Consider the following 15,471-nt stretch of genomic DNA (forward strand, 5'->3'; position numbering starts at 1 on the left):
TAGCTTGGATACAAATCACACATCCATTTCAACTGGCTTTCCTTCCTACATGCTATTCATTTCATTCTCTGTAAAGAAACTTGACATTATAACATTTTCTTCTGTTATTTCAAACTTCAATGTAAGTCGATTTTGGAATTAATTTTTGAATTATTAATTATTATTTGAATTATTAATTTGAATTATTATTTATATTAATTTAGGTGTTTGTGTGTCTGTGTATTAATATGAATGTCAATTTTTGTTCATATTCGTTACATCGAAGAGAATCTGAATTAGACCTAAACGTTTGTAACATTTTATAATTTTTATTGAAAATTATGCGCACACACTCTTATCATATGCGTTCTATTTATTGTGTTCTATTTACTTTCTTGATTCTGATAATCTTTAAAGACAATAAAAAAAAGAAATACCGACGACACATCGAGCCAATTGAATTGTCTTTAAGTTACATCCTGTCTTTTGCAAAATCTGTTTACATTTTACAATTTTATTTTTCCGACATGTACAGCGAATTATTTTTATTTATTTTATTCTCTTCTTATTTATTTAATCTCTTTCTTATGTTATGTTATTTATATTAATTTGAATGCCTATTTTGTTCGTTATATTGAAGAGGATCTGAATTAAATAGAAACATTTGCAATATTTCGTAACTTTTATTCAAAATTATACTCTTATCATTTGTTGTGTTTTAGTCCTTATAGCTTTTTCCTTTTATTTATATGATTTGATCTTGTGGACTTATATTGATTTAGACATAAATTAATTATTTTATTTTCATATTATTAATATATATTGATTCGTACATACTATGACTAACATAATATACGATAATCTTAAAAATTTAAAAAGAGATAAATTAATTTAATAATGTTACAATTAAGGATTTATATATATATATATATATATATATATATATACATATATATATATATATATATAAATTCTTAGGTTATATACATACGGTTATATACATTAGGGTATATACATACTTTGAAATATATAGAAAGAGATTTTAAGATTATTTCTAATCGCGAGTCTTTTTATTTTTCAGTGAGATTACAAGAAAATGTCTTCAAGCACCTCTAATATACAATGTTCAAGAAGAATGCCTCATTTATGTACATTTTCGATAATGAAATGCTATTTCAATAAAATATTTCACTTATCGATTACACACAGACGAAACCATTTATGGGGAATTAGATGGATTTTTATTGTCTTGAGTTGTCTGTTCTTGATAAATGCGCAAGTCAAACAATGCATGTCTTTTCCATCAACAGCAGGATGTAAGTTTCATTGAAATATGATAAATTTTCTTTTGTTTCAAATAGCACGATATTTCTGTAATGTTAAAAATTGCCATGCATAGCACAATAAATTTCCTATGTAACTTGACAGATAACTTTCGCTAATAAGCATGAAAAACTTTGTTTTGTGAAAAATTTTGCGTTCTTTTTATAAATAATTTAATATCTTTGGATTTTTTGTCGCTGATAATGAATTTTGCGTTCTTTTAATAAATAATTTAATATCTTTGGATTTTTTGTCGCTGATAATGAACCACTACCCATCTCATATCATCATATTCTCTTTACTTATAAATAATCGTTAGAATAATGTTATATTACACACACGAATAAATTAGCAACGTATATTTTTATAAAGACAATTTTCTTTTACTTTTATTATATTATGTACAAATATATTATATAAAATACAAATTTCAAGGCAGTGTACACATTTAAATTTATATGCATTTTAAATTAGAGATAAGATATAAATATTGTTTGTTTTCGATCTCTTCCTCATGCATGCCCGGTCTAATATATCAGAATTATAGATAAAACATATGTCTCAATTTTCTCTATGATATTCTAGTTTTAAACTAAATGCATACATTTACATTTAACGCCAACAATATAATTGATACCGAAACTTTCTGTGCATATGATTGAATATACAACCGACCGAATATATCATCTCTTGTTAGTTTTACTTATTTTTATATTTTATAATGTTATAACACACACACACACACACACACACACACACACACACATTGCATATAATATTATAATATTGAACATTATACACATATATAGGACATACATTTAAAGTTATAGTATACATATTTCTTTAAAGAGTTTATTTATTCTCGCATAAATTTATTATTAAATAAACATTATAAACAAATATTGTTTAATATTTTTAAGTTAGTATTTTTAAATTAGTATTTTTAAGTTAGTATTAAATATTTTTAAGTTAGTATTTTTAAAACGTCCGAATATGTAATAAATTATATTTTACTTTTTATAGGGACGGTACCGGAAGGTGAAATAATTGTCAAATATGGTGACAATCTGCAAATTTGGTGTAATTTAAATGAAACGTTTGTAGCTAAAGAATATGGGGATTTATACTCTGAGAATATCTTCTTTAAGTGTGGTAATAACATATTAGAGGAGAGATTCATTACTATATTCAATAGAACAACAGCAATGTTGACCATTGAATCACCACCAGCCGGACATTTTACGTATTCTTGCATTTTGGACCTACCTGGTGACATAGACGCAATTGTTGGTCTTAATGCAGTTTCTGTTGCATGTAAGTAATCATATTCATTTGTGAATTATCTTTTTCATATAATTTCGAGTTATATATTTCTTCAAGAATACTTTTCTTCTCTTCAATTATACATATTTTATTTACTTCATTTCTATAAAGAAAAGATTAAAAATAATATAATATATAATACTTTATAATATACCCTTAATACACAAATAATCGTTTATTGTATAAAATCTGTACAAACGATAAAAACTGAAAATTTACATTAAAAGAAGTAGCTTCTAATAGAAGTGATACACATAAAACAAGTCATGACAATGTTTATGAATGCGAATTCGAACAAAAAATTTCGTAGCGAGATTTATCAACGAAACGTTCGTGTATATTGTATATTGAAACATTTATTTAAAAATTTATTATGCAATTATAACAGATATATATTCTTCTTTTTTATATGATGCATTTTATTTTATTCGACAGATGAACCTCGGCTGCCAAGTAATTTTATTTGTAGATCCTTTAATTGGAAGAGAATAACATGTACATGGGACGTATCACAGCACTATATCGCAACAACTCACAAATTATTCTATGAAATATACAGAGCAGGAAGACGAAAACTTATTCCTTGTCCTATAGCAACAGCGAAGAATTATTCTTGCACTTGGACTCAACGTACAAATCCAATATACAGGCAAACAAAAAAAATCTATAAGTTCGTAATGCGAATTCAAAATATATTTGGCAACAAAACCGTCGTATATAAAATCGATCATTATGCTATAGGTATATAAATCTTTTTTAGTCATTGGATTATTTCTTTTCATGTAATGAAATGATGTCATATGGAATAAATAATGAGACATATATAATCTTTCAGTATATAATAGTATATGCTTTTGACATCCAACATTGAAACTATATATGTTATTATTTTCAGTTATTCCTCCAAAACCTGTGCATCTATCGCTGATTCACATCACATCGGATAGTGCAACATTGTGTTGGAAATCCCGGCATTCTATGTGGAGTTTTTCTCCCGGTTTAACTCATAAAGTTATGTACAGGAGTCACTGGGATTATGAAAAAGGTTGGAAGGTAGGATCAATACTACATTATCAGCGATATTTTCTATCTCTTTAAAATAACTCATCGTTTATTGTAATTATTGTAATTAAACGTAGTTTATGAAACGATAATAATCTCGATTGAGTGATATCTTATTCACAGATTATTAATATTGTTACGGATCCTCATTTGCACAAGAGATGTTCCACTCTTACCGGATTATACGCTAATACCCCGTATGGTGCATACGTTCATTTAAGAAGCGCCAAGGCCGTAGGAGAGGATATGTATAGTAAGCTCGCTTTTATTATGTTCAGGACATCACCAACGTGTAAGTGGATTTATAAAGTAGGAAGAAAATCTATTGTCTTTGATTTACTCTTATTTTATTTATATTTACAGTACCATAAATATAAAATTATTTTAATATATAATAAATTTTAATGGATAGATTACAATTAAATAATTATTTTAATATTCAATTTTTTAGTACCTAGCTTTCCACCGCGAACCGATATTGGTAGCTTCGAAATTTTCGAACACAATGGAACTAGAGATGTATATTTATATTGGCAAATGATAGAGCAATATCATGAAAATGGTGATAAATTTAAGTATCAAGTTAATCATGTGGAAGAAAATGGTCATAAAATAGTTCTCGAACCGATCGAGATAACCAAGACGTATGCCAAGTTTGAGGGACTCAGCTTTAATAAATACCGATTTGAGATTGTCTCGGAGAATAAAGTCGGCATTAGTAAGAATTATACGGAAATTATTGTACCTAATCGAGATGAGAGTGAGTATAAGAAGATTGGTGATAAAAGAACTACATAACGTTTAAATATATATTATTGCGAGCAGTCAATATGAAATATTTTTCTTACAGTGCCACGTGGACCGTTAGAGTTTACAAAAATGGCTTTCGGAAGAGGACTGTACGAATTGTCTTGGTCGCCGAGCACGTATAAATACGTCACGAATTATACCATCTTTTGGTGCGGCAACGAACGCGATCGCCCTTATCAGTGCACAGTATATATTGATTTTCTCTGTTATTTATTTGTAGAATAATTTTGCGCGCAAATTAAAACGATACATTTGCAGGGTTACTTGAACTGGACACACGTATCCATAAACTACAATGACATTATGGTCTATAACATAACTGTACCAGATTCGAACAATATATATCAATTCGCGATATCCGCAAATGCAAATGAGGGCAGCAGCGGTATGGTATGGTCATCTTGCAAGGTGGTTCACTCAAAAAAGCTCGACAGAATGAAAGTCGTATGGATTAATCGTGTTGGATTAAACTTCATCGAGGTGGGATGGTACCTTGACTGTATAGATCGCATTGAGGTCATCAAAGAAGTGAAAATTTACTATTGTCCTGTTGTGTCATCGATAGTTACCAAGTGCAAAAAATCCAAACGCAATATTAGCATCAAATACCATCCATACAGGACATACGGCATTGTCAAAAATTTAACGCCCTATACTACGTATATGCTCCAACTCACGATGGTGACCAAGTATGGTGAAAGTCTACGTAGTAAGCCCTTATATGAGACTCCTTATGATAGGGGATCCAGTACTTCATCTTAGAATGTTTGATTGCAAGACTGTTAGAAAATAATATAAATTTCGAGTTAGAGCCATTAATATCGATTCCAACAATAAACATTTAACGGGACCTTGGTCCGAAACTGGAGAAGATAATTGTTACAGTAATAGTCAGTATTTTATTAAAAATGAAGACAAAAATTATTATGACCATCCATATTGTAAATACTCATGTTTAATACTTTAATACTTATGTTTATAAATATTTATGTGAAAATATTATTAATTTATTCTTAATATTATTCTTAAATGTTATTAACATATTGTTCTTTTTTATAAAATTAACATTTGCAGTACTTGCGATATCGGAAGCATGATGTAACGTATTAATAAAATTTTGCATTATGCGAAATAAAATAAAGAAAACATTTTTTCTTAACGATTATACGTTATATGAAATTGTTATATGATTGTTATATGAAATTAAAAAACTGTTTGAAAATAATAAAATAGTTTAATGAATCGGAAATTGAATTGAACTTTTTTTTTATTTGTCTAACTCACTATCTAAATTACTATTTTTTCTATAATTTTTAGTAAGATTTTAATTTTGTATGCTATTGCGATTTTTCTTTCACCTTAAGTGAGTAAATGTAATACTCGTAATATCAAACTCACATTTTTAATCGGATTTAAGTAGAATTTTATACAAATATTCTTATTAGAATATATGTATTTTCTATGTAACAGGATTACCCGATTTGTGGCAATTCTAAGCGTTATTGGATTTATCATTGCCATACCGATTATTTTGTGCTGCGCAGATTATGAAAAAAGGTAAAAAAATTGTAAATTTACATATAAAATGTGATTTTTTTAAACAAACGATAAACAATATATATATATATATATATATATATATATATATATATATATATATATATATATAAAATCGCAATAGCAATACAAAATCAATATCTGACTAAAAATTATAGAAAAAATAGTAATTTAGATAATGAGTTAGACAAATAAAAACATTAATATTTTCTAAGATATTTAGCTGTTCCGAAACTTTTGCCCTACCCTGTATATTGACATACCATGTATTATATTATGTATTTTTATCGTAAAAAGTGGTTAAAATATGAAGATATACAAAATAATGATATGGAATTACCGGCTGGTCTTATTTCAAACATGATAAGTAAAGCGCTTAAAATATTGGCTGTTGTTACAGATGCAAAATTCAAAATTATAATAAAATTCGATTTTCATAGAAATTATTGCACAAGGACGGCGAACCACATAAAAGACAGCTATCTGCTGAATCGAGCTGTTGTTCGAGTGGCCAAGAATCTGTCACTTCATCGGTCACAATAATCAAATTTCTAATTTCCAGTAACAGCAGCATCGAGATAGATCCAGTGCCCGTGTCATTCGGCAAGATTGTGTCAACTTAAGAGTAAAATTTTATCAGTCTAAGAACTAATGAAAGAAGTGTTTCACGAGAACTGGAGATTGCCGGAAGTTATTTATCTCAATTAAGATCGGCGATCTGAATCTCAATGAGAATCTATCTCTAGCGTGATCCACTCCAAATCTCACGGATAGTACGGAGAACACAATGACACCTGATATGGCCTAGTTACATGAGCATTTTAAGATAAAATTATTGAAGAAAATATTTTTCTATACATTAGACTTTAGAATTGAAATTTCTTATTCCTTCCATTCCAAGTCAGTGTTTTTTCTCTTTGATTGCATCTTGTGTATGCAAATATTTTAAGCTTTATTTAACCCAGCAAAATTTCTTCGCGATTAATTAAGGATTAACGTTGTTTCTGTCAATGATTGATTCTCAATGTATTGCGATTATTCTTAATTATTGCTTAATTCTTTATTTATTAATTTTTATTGCGTTATCGCTACTTCCGAACGTTCTCTCGATGTTGCTAAAACATCTACAACATATTTGCAGACATTTTGATTCATTTTGCGTGACAGAATTATGATTGCTCAAGGAAAAACAATAGTACACTTCAAATTATTGCACGGGAGTACAACAAGAATAACATCATTTTTTAAATATAAATTATCTATATTTTTTAATTCAGATACACATACTGCAAAACATTATATAGTGAAGCTTTTTCATCTACAGGTGTCGAATGCAAAAACTGCTTCAATTCCTTCGCTCATACATATGATTTATCTGTTGTTGCCTTTCGATACTTATCAACTTCATAAATATGAATCACGAGTAAAATTATTGTAATTAATTATGTATTAAGGAACTCGTTTACAATTGCATTATATTACAGTACATACAGTAAGGAAAGACAAAATTAAGGATGATAAAATAAGACGAGTAAGAAAAGCGTACGAATGTTGCACTCCATGGGCGTCGTAAAGTAGCAAAACAATTGTAAATTGAATCTGAATCCCCGTAAAAGCATAACATATATCAAGGCATTCATACTATATAATATGATTTGTTAATATTACATTAATTTTATAAAACGTTTTTGTATTGTTCTCAATTTAGAATGAAATAAAATAGGGAATAATGCTCTTAAAATATGTTTTAATACTGCGTTCTTGAAAAATAAAGAATACTTGGCTTCTTAAAAGAAATTTTTCTATATATATTTTTAATTATATATAATCTCCAATTCTATGATTATAAACATTTATTTGAAAACCTATAATAATAATATAATTAAATTTATTTCGATCGCTTTTTGAATGATGCCTATTTATTCTGAGTTTGAGAATGTTATTAGTTATAAAATAAGGATGATATCAAATGATATCGTTCCTTCTCTTTTCATGATGGATAAAATTTAATATATATTCTTCGGTTAATTACAGGGTATATCTGAAATGATGCACTAAACTTTAGGAGCGTATTCTAGAGATCAAAATAAAACTTTTTTTTCTTATGAACATGGGTCCGCAAATGAACCCCCCTCCGAGCTAAAATTCGAAAATGTGTGAAATTGACCAAACACCCGCAACGCAAATTTATTTATCTCTCAAGAGAGGGTGATCAACCTTCTGTCATTTTTTTTTTTTTCTGAAATACAGCCAATTTTTAATTCTTTCCCCAAACTTTAGGAGCCTCTAGCTCGGAGGGGGGTTCATTTGCGGATCCATGTTCATAGGAAAAAAAAGTCTTATTTTGACCTCTAGAATACGCTCCTAAAGTTTAGTGCATCATTTCAGATACACCCTGTATATTGTCATATTTGAAGCTGTGAATTAATCACGATTTTAATTGCTATTATAAATATGGGTGCTATTCTAAGGAAAAACAATGTACGGTCAATTCTCTTTAAATGTAGTAAGCGTTTATTTTTTCTAATAAACGTGGGGTATGCAAATTCTTGTGTCGCAAGGCAAAGTTAACAATAATTAACAGACTATAATCTATATGACAACTTATCGCCTATTTCGTGTTAATATCTTTTTCCTCCGTAAATAATTATATACATATGGAGCTTTTGGATTATCTGCCTGCAAAATATGGCATTCCCGCGTCTCTTTCTCGAAGAAAGGATGGTGTATAAATAGTCGTGAATGGTGTATCGTTTCTCACGGAGCGGGCGTATATACACACACACACACACACACAGACACACAAACACATACACGCATACATAACGCATACACACATACGCCCCACATGTAATTTCATTATTATAAGGGCACAATAAATTCATTGACTAATATGCAGCAGTATCCGCACACAGTGCAACGGTACGCGCTAAAAAATAATGTGATACGTATATATGTATATAAATTTATGTATAACACACACGTACAGAAGATTCAAGAAAGAATTCAAATTTTTCATTCAGAGATGAAATATTTAAAAATGATATCAGAAAACTCATTAAAGAGAAATCGAAAAACTGAACTTGAATATTCTGAACTTTTATATATTTTATAATTATTTTTCTGTTTTAATATTTTTGACCTTTCTGCCTATGCATGTGTTATATATGTATATACATACATACACACATACATACATACATATGTATATATATAATATTACATTATATGTATATTATATATAAATATATGTCCTTTTTTTTATATATTATTAAAAACGTTTGTATCATTTACAAACTATAATACTACAGTTTATTGGAAGTGTCTAATGGACAGATGCATTTTACTTACCGCATCGATTTGCAAATTATATAGAACTCGTATCTACAACATTCGTCCAACAGTTTGCACGCGTAGTTTTGCTGGCGTGCACAGTCATCTCGATGAATGTAGGCTCTACATTCACACATTTTCAGAAGGTAAACTGTTAAAAGTTAATCAGATACATAAATTCAATAATTAAAATTTTATGGCTGGACAGAGTATTTTTGATAGATATGTTATTTGAAGAGCACATACTTTTAAAAAATATATAAGATATTCAACATGTTGAAAATAGCTTATATATTTTGTACTTTTTTCAAATACACTTTGTCCAGCCCCGGTAGTGATTTCTAATATCGATTATTAAATAACTGCTTAGATCAGAGTATGTTCATGACATTATTAACGCATTCCTTGCGGATGATTAGCACGATGGCAATGCGGAATCAAATCACGCGAATGTCTCGACGAAGGTTGAACCATAAATAAAAGTCTCTTATCGATTTTACGACAACAGAGAGTGAACGATAATGGGGTAAAAAGAAAGCCAACTTCGGCACAAAGTCAAGGAAGGGTAATTGTTTTTTTTTTAATACTTGTGAAAATGTGTAATGCTGAGTAAGTGTTGCACTAAATCAATGCCACATTACTCGTCCATTGGTTTTTTAGTAGCTGAAACAGATCCACAGTAGGTAGATAACACAGATAAAACACACACAATCAATTAATCACTCTCATAACAGAACTTGATACTAACCGATAGTAATTAGGCTTAAACGGACCAGCCTTGTTGAGACCCATATATTTTGCCTGTTCATCCGTTAATTCCGTTAGATGCGCGTCAAACGTGGGTAAATGTAGTGATGCGACGTATTCATCTGCGTAAATGGACATTATGATTTAGTATTACTATTACTATTATTTACTATTACTTTAATATGATACTAGTAAATTAGAATTAAAGTAGAAATATAATAGATATGATAACAAGAGATAAAATATTAAATTGGTTAGATTAAAGTGCTTTGCCGTTTTTTGTTTCATCATCAAGTCATTTAAGTATTCTAGAAAAATTAGGGGAAAAAAAGTTTCACACACACACACATACACACAATGATGACTACATCAGTGAATAAGGATCATTTCGAAATTATATATATGTATATATATTTTAGCTTTATCTATTATTACGACGCAAAAAGACTTTGAAATTAATTTAGTATCTTTTGTTATTGTATTATGGTTTCTGTACGCACCCATCTTCTTCGGCAGCAGATAAACATCACTTTTGTATCGTCCTGGTGGCGCGTTAAACAGTTCGATGAGGGCTAATGCTTGTGTAGCGGCAGTAATCGACACCACGAAAGATGGAATACTCGAGCACGACAAGTTTACTAAACGACCCTCTGCCAAGAGTATTATGCGCTTACCATCCGGCCAAATAACGTGGTCCACTTGTGATCTCACTTTTTCCCAAGTCAAATCAGGCGTACGTAAACTGTTCTGTTAAGAACATATTTAAGGGGACTTAATCCTCTCGATCTCTCTTGAGCGTGGAATCGTCATATCGAATCGATCGCTCGAGAAAATCGAGAGTCGCTATAACTGCCGGTTGCGAAATTACGCGCGCCAAATAAAGTAGATAAAGTGGGACATACAACGTCTATCTCCGTGTTGCTGTGACCCATGTTGCACACGACGCATCCGTTTTTCATTTTGTCCATGTGCTCGCGCGTGACCACGTTCTTATTGCCCGTTGCTGTAATGACAATGTCTACATTTCGTATGACTTCATTGAGCTTCATCACTCTGAAACCGTCCATGCTGTAATGCAACAACATATGTATGTATGATTTTGCTCGGATAATTTAGCTGCAGAAATTAATTTGTCCAAGCGAGCCTTCCTTACCTGGCTTGCAGAGCGCATATGGGATCGATCTCGGTGATATATACGATACAACCTAAACCTTTGAGAGCTTGGCAACATCCCTTTCCAACTTCTCCGTAACCGCATATCACAACTTGTTTACCGCCAAACATAATATCTGTGGATCTTTTTAAACTGTAAATAATACATATTTTCGATAAGAACTGAAAACTGATAAGCGTCATATTCAGCATAAGCAATTTTTAGATAGTTTTCTCGAAACGATTTATGTAACTAACTCACCTATCAATGATGCTCTCGCGACAACTGTAGAGATTATCGAATTTCGTCTTTGTTACACTGTCATTTACATTCATCGCGGGGACAGATAATTTACCTGCTTTTGACAATTGATACAATCTATGTACACCTGTTACACTCTCTTCGACAATCCCTACAAAAACATATATTCTCGTTTTATTCATTCATAAATCAAATGTCACATGTCATATTTTTCATTTTCCTTAAGAATTTCAATTCTATTTTTATTTTTCCATTGATATTGATACTATTATTATACTAAATTATTTTTTTAAATTAAAAATCTTTCCTATACGAAGCTATGATAAGTTATAATGTTACAGCAAACATTGTAGAATGAAATAAACCTTGAATCATTTTGAACATAGCATTGTATTTTTTGAGCATCAAGTGGGTAGCATCACCACCATCGTCCAGTATCATGTTGGGCTGCCAATTCTCGGCCGCTACGCACTTGTCGATGCACCACCAGAAATCCTCCTCGGTTTCGCCGCGCCACGCAAACACCGGATATCCGGCGTACGCCAACGCCGCGGCTACTTCGTTCTGCGTGGAATAAATGTTGCACGCCGCCCATCGCACCTGTGCACCCAGTTCTACCAGTGTCTCAATCAGCACTGCAGTCTGCGCGTTGATGTGAGTGCATCCCACAATCTTGGCGTTTTTCAACGGCTATGCAAAATTAGAGTATTAGAATTAAATCGAATGTAGAATTAATAATAAAGAATATCTTTCCATTATCATGAAAGAAAGAGATACACCTTGTCGTCCGCTGCGCGTTTCCGCAACGCCATGATTCCCGGCATTTCTTGCTCGGCGATCTCGATCTCCCTACGTCCGAAAGCATGCTGATTGATATTGCGCACACAGAAATCCGTAAAGCCCTTCTCCGTCTTCTGAATCTTCTCGCGCGGCGAGACGTCGTCTTCATCGGATGAGCTTCCTGTATAAGAGGCTAAAGTAGCGCAAAATGCCGAAAAACATTGATTATTAGTACATCAAAGTGCAAGTGCAAACTATCTACAGAAGCAACTAATTGCGTGAGTTATTTGAGATTACAACTGTTGCTAATTCTAAATACAAAATAAAGCTACGAATAATGCTGTGGAATAATAATAGGGAATATAACACTTTAAATGTTTCAATGCTGGTAATAATTGAGGTGGAAACATAAATTGAAGTTGAGGAATATTAATATGATAAAAAGGTAAGTTACAAGAAGTTATTTTTCCATCAAAAAGCGAAATACACACAGAAAATTCACGTGTATTATCACGAACACGCCCGTACCAGAACTATAACTATCGGTGCTACTGGCCGACAAGGAGCGGCTCCGGTAACGGCTGGACTTCTTCAGCGCTCCAGATTTTGAATCCTAGAAATTGAAAGATACAATTAATTCAAATCCTGACTGTAGAAATATGTTTCATTTCTAAGAGGGCCCGCATCGAAGAAGCTACAAACTGAAGAGTGCGTATGAAGCTTTAGCTTGTTGCATTAAATGTGTATACAGATCAATATATACATAGACGATTTATATTTATGTCAAAAGAAATTTTTTTATATATTATTACATCGTACATGATAAATATTTTCACATTTCTCGAGTGCATTTCAAAGAAGAGTGTGAAAGAGAGAAGATTCTAATAATATATAAAAAATTCTAATTATATATTTTATTAATATATAATCGTCTCATTATATATTAGTCTGTATTATCTAACTGACAAGCGAGAATGAAATTCTGACCAGCAATGACATTTATATGGCAAAAGGAGATAAAGCCAAATCTTGAGGAAAAATAGCAAGGATGGCATTCTATGGATATTAGGTACAAGTTTACAAGTTTGCATGTTTTATACACATATATACTCTTACTTACTAATTTTGTTCTCGCGCCGTGAAAGGCATTATTTGATGCCTCTAGGCTCTGAAATCACAACAACCACCATATCATGATTCAGATGCATCAAGTGTACGCAATACAGTCCGTAGTTTGGTACAAAACTCCCAAAAATTGTACAGCATAAAATATGTACAGGAATTTTTCGTCGATAATTTTTTTACATCTCGTTCTTACACCTCACATAATCTTATTTTACAAATAATATTTTTAAAAAATGAATCACATATAAATCAGAATATAATAATTGTCATACTCTATAATTATTAATTAAGAGAGAGAGAGAGAGAGAGAGCGAAAAAGAGAGAAAGAAAGAGAGAAAGAGATAGACATTGTATATAAAATGTTTTTTAAATAAAATTAATTGTGAATGATAATTGTAAATCTTTTTTTCTTGTTTTTTTATAATTTTGCTATTCAATCAATCAAAATACTCCAATTATTTAAGCACAATTAAGAGAATTGTTTTAGGAAATATATTAGATCCCGTTGTGTTGTGCTTCTCATATTTTCTTTTTGCATTCAATATAATTCATGTAGTGCTAATTGTGCCACGCCTAAATGGTGTGTCTAGGCTTATGAGCGATGCATGAGTGATTGGTACCGAACCTACGGACTACTGTGTGAATAATGCTCTATATGTAAAATAATATATAAGCATTGTAAATGCCAAGTCAGGTACTATGTGTGGAATTGCATGCATTCACTCCTTCAAATTGCTATTGTTATTTTAATTAATAAAATATATTAATAGTAACAGCTTTTGTTACATATGTGTGCCTGGAAAATATATCTGTGTACAAAAGAGAATATAAGATATAAATTTGTATATATTAAAATTGAACAAAATATGCTAAACAGTTTCAATCTCCTGATCTTCTTGTAGAATAAATTAACTTCTGTCAGATTTCTGTTTACTTGCCTTTAAGAAAAATAAACAGTGTCTAGTTATTATCTCAATCAATTACTCAATTATTATCTCAATCACTTAATCAATAATAAGATACATGTAATAAAAAAAAGAAAGAAATTTGGAAGAAGTTTTGATCTGGTCAGTTGCAAACAGAAATTCCAATATCTTCATAGTATACAAGTCTGCATTTAGATAGCTTTTAACCAACGCCCATTCATCAACGAGCGACATGTCAATTAATACCATGTGTCCAATTATATAACAGCCATATGTGGTCACAAGACTTTGATGGATTGGGCAAGACGTGACACACAATAGAAATACAGGTGAGGAACTGATAAAGAGAATGACAGACGAGGAAAGAGGGAGGAAAGAGAGAAAGAGAAAGATAGAAGGAAACCAATATAAATAGAGAGAGAGAAAGAAGAGACAAACATCGCAATTTTCTCGTGTTTTCGAAACAAGCAACGCTCGATATGATCAGGGACACGGTTGATGATATTTCGCGGGTCTCGGGATCGTGAAAAATTCCATCGTAAGAACGGCGGCAAATACGACCGCTACGACTTACAGCTGTTAGATTAGCCGAAGCGTCGTCCCGATTGCGCGAGACGCTCCAACACTTTTATCACATTAAAACCTGGCTCGCTTTACCTTCATGCTGGACGCCGGATCGGTGACCGGGCCATCGGCGAGCGTGCCCCTCGTCTCCTTCCCGGACGACGTGCTGTTCACACCGTCCCCGCTGTCGGCCATTTTTCGAATGCACGTCCGCGAGACTTGCCGATCGACCGCCAGGTGTCGCCCCGCGCGCGCGGATCAGGACCGTAACTACCCAGCAAGCACCAAGTAACATTTATATAACAGTCAGTTGTAATTTCCCACTCAACAATATAACTGTTACATGTTATGTAACTGTTACATGATATATAACTGTTACATGGTATATAACTGTTACATGTTATGTAACTGTTACATGTTATATAACTGTTACATGTTATATAACTGTTACATGGTATATAACTGTTACATGGTATATAACTGTTACCTGGTATATAACTGTTACATGTTATATAACTGTTACATGTT

General features: G+C 31.4%; 2 protein-coding genes across 7 annotated transcripts; one reads left to right on the plus strand and one right to left on the minus strand.

Annotated features, from left to right (window-relative positions):
• On the plus strand, positions 1-5,739 carry LOC145962143 (cytokine receptor-like). The gene is made up of 9 exons (XM_083083043.1): positions 1-121; positions 1,061-1,295; positions 2,326-2,616; positions 3,061-3,366; positions 3,521-3,678; positions 3,811-3,979; positions 4,139-4,447; positions 4,538-4,683; positions 4,756-5,739. The coding sequence occupies exons 2-9, from the start codon at positions 1,076-1,078 to the stop codon at positions 5,257-5,259; spliced, it is 2,103 nt and encodes a 700-aa protein (XP_082939169.1). The 5' UTR covers positions 1-121; positions 1,061-1,075; the 3' UTR covers positions 5,260-5,739.
• A 2,806-nt stretch (positions 5,740-8,545) lies between these two features.
• On the minus strand, positions 8,546-15,339 carry LOC145962144 (adenosylhomocysteinase-like 1). 6 transcript variants are annotated; one of them, XM_083083045.1, is made up of 11 exons: positions 15,037-15,339; positions 13,449-13,496; positions 12,857-12,941; positions 12,328-12,521; positions 11,914-12,238; positions 11,549-11,699; positions 11,288-11,440; positions 11,037-11,202; positions 10,635-10,881; positions 10,136-10,256; positions 8,546-9,538 (listed from the first exon to the last, which is right to left on the minus strand). In XM_083083045.1, the coding sequence occupies exons 1-11, from the start codon at positions 15,136-15,138 to the stop codon at positions 9,517-9,519; spliced, it is 1,614 nt and encodes a 537-aa protein (XP_082939171.1). In that variant the 5' UTR covers positions 15,139-15,339; the 3' UTR covers positions 8,546-9,516. The 6 variants fall into 6 exon arrangements, with proteins under 6 accessions (XP_082939171.1, XP_082939172.1, XP_082939173.1 ...); XM_083083046.1 differs by having other exon boundaries at positions 12,328-12,509; positions 15,037-15,204; XM_083083047.1 differs by having other exon boundaries at positions 8,546-10,050; positions 15,037-15,203.
• Positions 15,340-15,471: the final 132 nt, after the last annotated feature.

This window comes from Camponotus vicinus, unplaced genomic scaffold (genome assembly GCF_025532165.1).
Source record: "Camponotus vicinus isolate PSW18456_S1 unplaced genomic scaffold, iyCamVici1.0 SCAF_11, whole genome shotgun sequence".
NCBI classification, from domain to species: Eukaryota; Metazoa; Arthropoda; class Insecta; order Hymenoptera; family Formicidae; genus Camponotus; species Camponotus vicinus.